The following is an 11384-nucleotide window of genomic DNA, read 5'->3' on the forward strand; positions in this document are numbered from 1 at the left end:
AGATCTTATTTTGAAGCTTCTGTTTGAGAAAAACTAACTAGCGAATGTTGAACATATCAATCAGGATGTTGTCAGCTAGCAGTTCAGCAGAAGAGGCAAAGAAGAAGAAGGGGGCGTTCCAGTCTCCGAAAACGGTAACCCCCACCAGCCCATTTGATAACGCCCATTTGTGGCCGCAGTTGGATCATATTGAAATAAACAGCAATGTTTAAACAAAAAGAATATAAAACATCTATCACCAGTGCGTTTTTACAGGCATTTTTTGATTTATATATGCATACGATAAGAACAAGAAACAAAGTACAAACAAATGGTCAAATAAATACAGTGAATATACAATAAAACAAAGATACAAATAAAATACGGTGCTTTAATTTTAGGAAGGTCTACTAACATTACTGTTTTGGTAATTACCTACAAAAGACATCAAATTATCAAATATAAAATAACACTGCATAGTTTTCACTGTACAAATGAATAGATTATTGCTTTTTAATCTATTACTAGCTGCGAGTATCTCTCTCTTCGCCTTTTGTTTGATTCACATTAATGACACAATCGTCAGGGTTTATTAGACGCTGCCCCTTTAAAGTCCCAGTAAAGGCAATTCTATAAAAAAATTCATTTATAAATGTCATTTTACAAACAATTATAAATGTTAGAAATGTATTGCTAAAACACATTGCAAAGACTGTGAACTGTGTAGTACTAAATTGTGGAGTTAGACTGTTAAACAGTTCTTCACCCATTGCTGTGCTCTGGATTTTCTAGGCGGGGCTAAAACGGTGGCTCGATGACGCACTGGAGCCTCTGAGCCTGGCCCCGCCCCTACTGTTAATGACGCACTGGAGCCTCTGAGCCTGGCCCCGCCCCTACTGTTAATGACGCACTGGAGCCTCTGAGCCTGGCCCCGCCCCTACTGTTAATGACGCACTGGAGCCTCTGAGCCTGGCCCCGCCCCTACTGTTAATGACGCACTGGAGCCTTTGAGCCTGGCCCTGCCCCTACTGTTAACGACGCTCTGGAGCCTCTGCGCCTGGCCCCGCCCCTACTGTTAATGACGCACTGGAGCCTCTGAGCCTGGCCCCGCCCCTACTGTTAATGACGCACTGGAGCCTCTGAGCCTGGCCCCACCCCTACTGTTAATGACGCTCTGGAGCCTCTGCGCCTGGCCCCGCCCCTACTGTTAACGACGCACCGGAGCCTCTGAGCCTGGCCCCGCCCCTACTGTTAACGACACTCTGGAGCCTCTGCGCCTGACCCCGCCCCTACTGTTAACGATGCACCGGAGCCTCTGAGGCTCATAACTACAGCACATTCGCATCAGTTTGCCGCTCAATCACGAGTACTAGTTACTATAGCCTACAGTTTGCTAGCTAGCTATGCCTTCGCATACTACCTGGATGTAGTCACTTACAAAACAGATCGGTGTCCTTATTTAAATTTCCAAAAAACGATCATATCAAGAAGAGGTGGATTCATTTTATGAAGAGCCACTTTGATGGAGAGCTGAGGATCACCACCAACAACCGCCTCTGTAGTGATCATTTTACACAGGATAGTTTTATAAACTTTAGTCAGAGAAAACTGGGATTCACTGATAATCCGCTGTTACTGGTCATCCTCCTGTCCCGCCGACAGCCGGTGCAGACATCATCCACAATAACATTACGTGCCCACCAATGAGAGTAAGTTTCCTTGTGTGCTTATGTTATAATTACAGCAGGTAGCGTTAGTCCACAGTAACTAAATCCTGCAACCCTCTAATGTGATTTAGTTTTTTTTATATAAGTTACATCAATATGATTCCTTAGACTTCAACTATTATATCTGTAAACCTGTATATATTTTATCTGTAATATGAATTATATCTTTTAATTTGATATCTGACTATAAAGTGGCAAAATACACTTTAATCTGTTATTGCTAGCCTAACTTTATTTGGCTCCGTTTAACGTTATGCTAGTTAACGTTTCATAAGTAGCTAAATTGTATAAAACGGACTGGAAAAAAGCACGGAGCATTCTGTTGCAGATCGAGGGGGATGATGTTGGTTTTCGAATATGTCTGTGTCCTCTAAGTTTGTTTCTGGCTCTGGAGGCTCAAACATGTATGGCTTTGTAAACCTAATTAATAAGCTGCTAGGAACATCCATTCGGGCTGTAGCGGTGACATTTGAGTGAGGCGGAGGTAGCTTTCCTACGAGTGGGGGTGGTTTCGGCGCAGCCCGCAGACACGCCCCCAGCGTTTGAGAGCAGAGAACACGGCTCATTTTTTCAAGATTTTGATCTCTTATTTTATTTACTTGGCGATTTTTTTTATCATTCAAATTTGGCTGGGTGGTTAATAACATTTTTCTGTGGTGTGACTAACTCAGATCACATACTTAATTTTGACTTTACAGGGTGCAAATGCAGTCCAAACGTTAGCGATTGGTTATGGCAGATCCAGAGTGGCTCAGGGCAGATCCAATAGTTTTTAACCTCAACAGGGTGCCCGCCTTCGCCGAAATAAACCCTTGTCAATGGAGAGTGGCCAGACTCTATGTACAAATGAAATGTACGAGAGTCTGGCAAAACCAGGCTAGCTCACCACTGTGAAGGGAAGGAAGTTGCGCAAGACAGAACGCAGCATTTTTATCAGGCCTGAAGCGTAACCAGACTAAACTTTTGTTGGCCACCATCGTGTCGTGCACGCTGTATCCGCATGAGATCTCTCTCTCTCTCGTTTGCGACTAGCAAAAATCGAACACATGGTTTAATATTATTCATTATAGAAACGGGTAGCAATATAGAATTCACAATATTACTTCTATAAAGCAATTATTAAATAGTAAATGTAATTTCTTCATTGCTCCAGTACCAACAGCAGAACCGATAGCGTCAGAGCTTATCAATACTGCGGTCTTTCATAACTTAGCACCGGGGCTGAATTAATACCAGGTCTCGGTACCCATCCCTACTAATTTGGGAGAAGAATAATAACAGGCTGAGCAATTCCAATTGTGTCCTCACACCATCGGTGCTCAGGCCCTAAATATGGTTCAATCTCAATTTGATATTCAATTTGCTATTGATATTAAGCCCCGCTCTGTTCAGAGTATTATTACATTTCTGTTTGTAAAACATCTGAATTTGTCTGTTTGTCTCAGTTGTTGGATCTTATGCTCTTACAGATTTACACATTATAAGAAATTTGCCGGAAAAAAAAGCAGTTGAAAATGGATATTTTTGTTGAGTTCAGATGTTTTGTTATATGTCAGTATTTATTTTTAATGTTCCTCATTAAAGAGAATTAAGGAAAACACCAACCTATTTGTTCCTCTGTCTCTTCAACTTTTATTCTGCAGGATTCTTCCTTAAACTCCATCTTTACAATAGTATGTCTGTAGTTTCTCCTGGAGTAATTCCTCCTGCTTGCTGCTTTTCCTGTGGGAAGACGGGAATATTCCCAGCATTTAGGGCGCTTTCACACTTGGTTCGATTGCCTGGACCGAACCCGAGTTCGATTGCGAGGTCACAGCGTTTGGGTTTGCGCGCATCCCAAGGTTTGCAAAAAGTAAACAGGCTAAAACACTCGAGGTTAGAGTCAAGGCAGACGACAGTATGAAGCGTGCATTTCTCATAAGATGGGCTAACATTTGGAAATATATTACATCTACATTTCAGTGGTAACACATAAGGTGTTGATCGTCTTTCTTTATTATTGTTAGCACTACCTCGAACTAAAGCGCTCGTTCATTTTCTTAAATGAGCCGCGGCAATGTTTCAAATGAGCTTCTAACGCGATCACCTTGTACCCAAACCATTTCGAAACTAAGGAGCCATTGTCCTCCGATTACAAACAAGCTCCACAGCGCCGCGTTTGCGGGACTCGTGTTTCACGCTGTGGGGGATTTTTAAAAAGTGACGTGAATGGAAGGGAGGTGGCGGTGCCGGGACAGTGTGTGTGTGTGTGTGTGTGTGTGAGAGCGGGAGCGCGGCTCGCGGCTGTTATTTCAAATAGCGCAGCATATTTTAAACTAATCAGTTAACCGGTTTCAACCGCCTAATAAGGCTCGGTGGTCGGTCAAGAAAATGTTTAGTTTTCGCCATCCCTAGTGTTCACATCATCCTAACAAACCGAACTCTGACGTCTCAAACTCTCATGAACGGCTGTGGGAGCGGCTTCACTGACTGAAGGTGTGAATTGTGGTCGCATTTAGCAGATGATCATCACACTTACAATTAGCGCTGCACGATTATGACAAATCATAATTGTTGATTATTCCCTTGAAATTGTAATTGTAATTATTAGATATGATTATCACAATTTACATTGAATGATGTTTTGAATAGTTTTATACCATTGTTTGAAGCTACTGAATGCCATATGTTATATATAAAAAAATAAAGAAAAAGCTGAAAACACTTCCTGAAAAACGTATTTCTTTTCTGTAGCATGAATACTCAAATGTTAACTATACAATGATTGGGTTTCTTCTTTAAATAAAAAGTAAAAATATGCATCCAAGAACAGGGGCTTTTGCACCGGGTAGACCGGAAAGTTCTTAGTTTTAGGATCTAGGAATCAGGGTGGTTCCCTGGGAACTAAATGTTCCCCTAGGGTAGTTTTCCTGGTTGCATTCGCACCGCCAGTAAGAACTCTGAAGTAACGCAAGCTGTGCTTGTTATTGTGACTTTTATGTTGACGGCGCGGCCGGCCTTAGTTTTTTTTAACTTAACAGCGCTCACAATCTCTGTCTTGATTAGCTTACATTCTTTTTAAAAAGTCCAGTCAAATATGTTGTTAGATAGAATGTTATACAAAGAAAGTAGTTATTATATCAGGGCTCTACATAACCATTTTTGCGCCTGAAAATGAATGCGTGCAACTTTGAAAAAATATTTAGGTGCACCGGTGCGAGTGACCCGATCGATTCTCATGAATAGATGTGTAATACAATCGGAATAAAAACTAGAACTCCCAAAGTGCATCAACACTTTGAAACTGTTAGGCTACATTTCCTACTGCAATCAACGGCTTTTCATGCCTTCAGTCAGCAGAGTAAGTGCAAAAATGTGTACACAAAAAAAGTGCAAAACAGACTACACTTCAGACAAAGATTGTTCACAAGATGAAACGGGTGTGACGACGCAGCCATGCGCACTAACCAGGCGGCATGCGCTGAAGATCTGCAGCCAAATCAAAATGAACTGGAATACCATATTTGGATTATCATAAACACATTTGGATTATCATAAACACATATGAATTATCATAAACACATTTGGATTATCATAAACACATTTGGATTATCATAAACAAGCTCAAAAATTAACTTGGGGGAAAAATGCCACCAAAAACTTATTAATTAATAATCATTTTAAAAAGCCCTTGAGTTCTTGATTTTAATCTTTATCACACATGCTGTTTAAATTACTAAATGTATATAATAAGTATACAATTTTTCTTTGTTTATTTTTTTATTATTTAAAATATCAAACTTTTAAAGTTTAATTTGTGCATATTTCTAAATTCAAAAACTTATATTTAAAACATTCACAGAACATTATTTCCCAACGAGCTTTATTAAACACTATGTAAATGTGTCTAAATCCCATTTGAGATGAGCTTCTGTGCCACTTCTGCAGTCTCTTTAAAAACAACTTTTCCATTTTAATTGAAGATATTGACAGATGATGCATACATTTAATAAGATTAGAAAACATTGCTCTTATAATGGTAAAAATGCCCCTGGACATTAATTTAAAGGGACAAATATCGACCTGTAATGTGAAAGTTATAATTGGAATGTGTTTGATGGTGGTTTGATGGAAAGTGCTCCTAAATTTTTGACTGTGCTCCTAAATTTTTTTCAAGTGCTCCTCAAGAAAAAAGTTAGCATAGAGCCCTGTAGATAAATAAAAGTATACATTTTTACAAACAATGCAACCAGCAGAGATGTACAGAGATGGAGAGGAAAGGCAGACACCTAATTTAATTTTAAAAATATTTTTATAATGTATTTATCATTAATACAGGCTATTATAAAAAAATACCAATAATAACAGTAGGTATAGTTTAAAATTTATTTTATTATAAATGATGTGGCTATATTGCAGCTAGGACTGGGACGGTTACCGTTTTACCGCAATACTGCGGTCACGTGATGCCTACCGCGGGTCTGAGATCGTCACCGCCATCACCACAAAAAAAAAAAACGTTTACATTCCAGCCTTCATATTTTTTGCTAGAAAAACTAGCATGTTCATTTTATTGTGATATTTTTTTTATTTGTATAAAAACCTATAATTTACTATAGGCTACTCTGTATAGAGTCTGGGATCGTGACGTAAGCAACTCTTACATTTTGGGACTTTAGGTCAAGGAGGCCGCTGTCGGTACTGTGTTGTATAGGAAATTGACGCTTTTAGTTCTAAAAGTAGAACTAATTCAGCTAAAAACAGTATAATGGTGAACGCGTGTTGTGCCATTAACTGCCATAATCGCACTCACGACCGGAGTGGAAACCTAAAAGCAAATGGAGTGTGATTGTTTAGCTTTTCCTCCTGGAAACAGCACATTGGATCTCATTCATGGACTTTAGGACACAGACACTACATCAGCGAATGTGTAGTAGTGGAGGTAGACGTAAAAACTTTCGAATGGTGTACGCTTGCTGTGTTATGGACTGCTATAGCCGCTCTCATGAACTGCGTGGGGGAAAAAACCCTCAAATGACGCACAATTTTTCAGTTTACCAGCTTGGAAACAACAGGTGAAGGTGAAAGTAAACCTCAATAAAAATAAACAGCTTACCCATGTACCCATTTTATGTGTCTTTATAATTTGTGTTTATTTGTTATTCATAACAGATACACATGTATGATTTCTGAACCGCATATGCGTACGCCATAAATAATGTAAACACATCTGGAAGTTCTTCATTGCTTCTCTCAGTAGAAGGAATCTTGTAGGCTACTTGCACCTTTTAAGTCCAGTAAAACTGTTAACTTAGGCTAAAGTTGCGTTCACAATTCAAATCATTTCAAAGCTGCATTACGGGCCATACTCTCATATGTTTTCCCTTATAATTTAACGTCACGCTATGGAATTGCGATATGATAAATGTTGAATAAACAAATGACCCAATGGCTGAGATCAAGCAATATTATTTTAAATATCAGATACAGACTTTTTTGTTAGGCTATGTTAAAAAAAACTGCGAAAGAGAAATCAATGTGTAGTCCCGTGTGTGGTGCGATAGACGACCATATGATTTCTGATTGTATGAAATTAGATGAATATGTGCAATGTCCTGGCATTACGACTGAGTGCTCATGTACGCAAGAGATTCAAATATTAGTACATTCATTCCAAGTGAGTGCAAGCAGTTCTTAAAAAGTATTAACGTGAATACAGTCGTTTTTTCTCTAGTGATTCGTATTTGTTATCATTGTACGCTCCTGAGCGTGACCTAAAACATGGCGGCGACTGCCCAGAATGCAACGCGCAGTGACGTTTATTCCCAGACTCTATTTTATCTCTTTACATAAATATATTTTTTTACTTAAAAACTACATTTTGTTATTTTACTAACCCGACTAAGGACTCATCCGCGGTAGTTTGCACGTGAGGGGAAAAATTTGCTTGCTTCCACTTAGGAGGAGTTGTGCACTTTCTATTTTAATATCTTCTTTCATACTATTTTCTACTTAATTAAAACTATAATTTCAAACTATAATATTGACCCAGTGTTTTTTTATGTGAAAAATGTGGTTTTACGTGATTTTTACCACAGGGGTGAAGCACAAAGCTTTTACAAGGGAAATAAATTTGCAGATGCTACATCGCAGCCATGAAAACAGCCTATGGATTCCTGCCGAATGAGAGAGGGAGGCTGAGCCCAATTTAAGATTTACCAGCTTTTTAATTCTGTTTTAATATCTTGTCATCCGATATTTCGATTTCCGTGAATTTTAACAATAGACCTAACGTTAGTCAATTTTATCCCACGGGACATCTCGTTTCTTTTCCCAAATCTTCACTCGCGGCGCACTCATTTTTGCAGGGAATTATAAACGTTTCTTCCTTTCGTTTGCTTAAAGGGGGGGTGAAACACTCAGTTTCAGTCAATCTCATGTCAATCTTGAGTACCTATAGAGTAGTATTGCATCCTTCATATCTCCGAAAAGTCTTTAGTTTTATTATATTTGTAAAAGAAATATGGGCCGTACCGAGTCTTTCCGGAAAAAACCGAGCACCTGGAGGCGTATCGAGTGGGCGGAGCTAAAGAATGACGAATTCGCAAAGCGGTGACGTCCTCAAGCGTGGAGAAGCCCATCGCTATCGATCTCAGCTAATAGATATATGATCCAGAATCATTCGGAGGCTGAAATAGAAACAGCAACAGCAGGACGTCCGTCTCTGTGGTATGGACTGTATTTAGTGGCCTGTCAACATTTGTGTGTGTTTACTCGCAGTTTATGAGCACATGATTCGGTTTATGGACTATTGTATGCGACCAAACGTTAGTAGCAAGCAAAACGGTTTTGCACGTCAGACTAGTGTAACGTTACATAGAACAGCAATGGAGTCCGTTAGCGCATTTGAATGACGAAGCACGCGATCGTGTCGTTTACTGATGTTGACTCACGCGACGATAGCCGACAGCACAGACATTTGAAGCAGTTTTACTCACCGGCTGCTTCCAAAGCAGGACCGAACCTTTATCGCTGGGACCGCTCCGTCAAAAACACACTTCTTGGAGTGTGGAGATCCACTTGCGACTGAAGCATTTCTGCGTTCAAATCAGTTCAAATGCAACGCTGCCTTCCCGGAATGCTGTGCTGAAGCGTTGAAGTCGCTTAACGTCAAAGTGAAGGAATGAAGTGGAGCGCGGCGCGGCCTATAACCGACATAAGTGTTCACGGACAACTGGATCTACAGCTTGAGAGCAGTGTTCACGGCCGCGCATTTGCTCTCTCGCGCGCGCACCCTACCGGGAGAAGAGCCCGTATGGCCCATACAAGGACCTTCCGTTCTATTAACGTCAAGTCGAGCCATACTCAAAAAAAACTCTCAGAAACTTGTGAGAAACCGGAAGGAGTATTTTTAACACAGAAATACTCCATCAAACGTCCAACATTAGTTTTTGAAACTTTGTCTATGTTGAGGATGGGAATCCAAGTCTTTAACAGTGTAAAAAGATCAGTATGCATGAAACAGCATTTCACCCCCCCTTTAAGTCTATTCCACCCGTTCACATCTTTTACTGTGGTAAAGTAGAAAAACACTGTAGGACGAAATATTATTTAAAACATTTTGTGCTTGTTTTTAGTCTTAAGGCGTGTCAAGTTTATTAGAAGAGCACAGTTCACGTGCACCAAGCGGTTTTACTTTCGCTTTCTCTTGCAGTGAATAATAAAACATAGCCTGAATGTCTTGACCCTGTGGAAGATAAAATTCACTCTTCAGACGTTTTACAACAAGTGTTGCTTTGCAACATCAGGAGAAAACACAAAGACGAAGATATTCGAGACAGTGTCTATCCAGCTCGTGTCCCGCATTCATCTTAAAGCGCAGACCGGCATGATGCATCTTTGTGGGGCAATAGGCTATAAAACAAATATTTTTTAAACGAATATTTTCTTTTCTTATATTTTTAAGATTACCATTATTTACTTATAATCATTTAAATGTTTTACAGGCTGTAGGCTATGCCTATGTGTTGTTTCACTGACGGAAAATAAACACGCATGCTTATGAAATGGATGTTGGCGCGTTTATAATTGTAAAATGTAGGCTATATATATATGGAATACAGTACAGTATTTAAAATAGTATATATGCATTAGTTATACTCTCAATTTAATTTACAGAGTAAACTATAGAAACAGATGAATGTGTGTGTGACACTCACAACAAGACGCGCAAGAGGGGCGCCACGCCTGGTGAGGTGTTTTCTTTTCTTTTTTTAATATCACAGGTTTAAAAGCGGTTTACCTGAATGGCGGGAATTTCTTGCTTTTCACCGGCGGTTAAAAAAAATCCATACCATAGGCCTAATTGCAGCGCTCCCTTGGTGCTTGCCTGTTTCCCAATTATAGACTTTAAAAAATGTGCATATTATTAATCCTAAATGGTATTGTCCAATTAGGGCAGATTGCACATTGAGATGCAGAGCTTATCTTTTCATGTTTTGCAGTGTGTGTGTGTGTGTGTGTGTGTGTGTGTGTGTGTGTGTGTGTGTGTGTGTGTGTTCACCACTGCTCCTAATATGTGTACACTAACTCCAACTATCTATTTCACGTCGCTTTTTCCTTCTCCAAACCTATTCTGTTCACAGCTAATCAGAGGATACTGTGTGGCCTTTACTGCAATTTGAAGATTTGTGTAAAATCACTGTTTGCTTTTCAAACTCAGAGAGGTTGATGATAATATAATAATATAATATTGGGCTTGTTTTAGGCATTTTTTTGAAGTTGCGGTTGCTTATTGTCTTGTTGAGGTCGATAAGGCCTTCACAGGGGAGAGTCTGCAGACACTTTAGGGATGTGTCTGTCAGACCATGAGACGTTTTTAGTTAAAATTATTTTGTTTCTACAGATTAGAGATGTTGAATATAAAGGACAACGCCTTGATTTATTGTAAAATAAAGTAAATTTATTAATTAGGTGAGGTCTATTGTTTTGATTTGTATTTCTTGAGAGCTGTGAGGCGCTCAAAAGGGTTCAGGTTGAGTACGAGTAGAAATGGGTGACCTTGAAAAGACATATCTCTGTCTCTGTCAAAACTCTAACGTTACCCTTTAAAATACTAACTTAAACTTAATTCTAACGTTTAATGACTGAACTAAAACTATTTAAAACTTAAAACCTGTAAACTTAAAGCTGTTAAAAATACATTATACTTTCAGGTCTAGCTTACTCAAGCCAACTACAATCTCATCCAGTTCTCTCTCATATTATGTTACAAAGTGATAAGTGGACATCATTGAGTGGAGAAAAATTGAGCCCTGCTTATATTACATATGATTTATCATTAAAAACTTTGTTTATCAGGTTTAATTTGTTCACTACATAAAATGAAAACACAACTCATAATCTTCGCAAATTATAACGTGGGGAAAACCAGTCAGTTCACATTTCTCGATCGTAACGTAACTGTTAATGAACATTAGTCGATTCATTTCTGAGTGATTCACTAAATGGACCGACTCGTTTGGATTTATATTTCTCCTAATAAATGATAAATGAATGTACTCACAGTGTGAAATCATCAGATTTAGAGCAGAATTAACAGCTGTGTTCCACTTCTCATGTTTATGTTCTTACTTCCTCCTTCCCTCGCTCACTTCTCTTCTTCTCTAGACTCGGATGCGTTGCCTCGGTCGCTCGAGC

The 11384-nt window shown here is 39.2% G+C and overlaps 2 protein-coding genes across 2 annotated transcripts in view; both read right to left on the bottom strand.

The window, feature by feature from the left end:
* The window catches only part of LOC137047049 (zinc finger protein 585A-like), a 66801-nt gene extending 55422 nt beyond the window's left edge, over window positions 1-11379 (bottom strand). Inside the window, exon 1 of the mRNA XM_067424586.1 lies at window positions 11251-11379. The gene's annotated coding sequence lies outside the window, so the exon portion shown is untranslated. The remainder of the gene's footprint in view (window positions 1-11250) is intronic.
* The window catches only part of LOC137047050 (zinc finger protein 585A-like), a 48701-nt gene extending 37317 nt beyond the window's left edge, over window positions 1-11384 (bottom strand). The window contains exons 1-2 of the mRNA XM_067424587.1: window positions 11251-11384; window positions 3312-3428 (exon numbers count right to left, since the gene is read on the bottom strand). Of these exons, the coding sequence (XP_067280688.1) occupies window positions 3312-3369 (58 nt within the window). The 5' untranslated portion in view covers window positions 3370-3428; window positions 11251-11384. The remainder of the gene's footprint in view (window positions 1-3311; window positions 3429-11250) is intronic.

Source organism: Pseudorasbora parva, chromosome 18 (assembly GCF_024679245.1).
Source record: "Pseudorasbora parva isolate DD20220531a chromosome 18, ASM2467924v1, whole genome shotgun sequence".
NCBI lineage: Eukaryota > Metazoa > Chordata > Actinopteri > Cypriniformes > Gobionidae > Pseudorasbora > Pseudorasbora parva.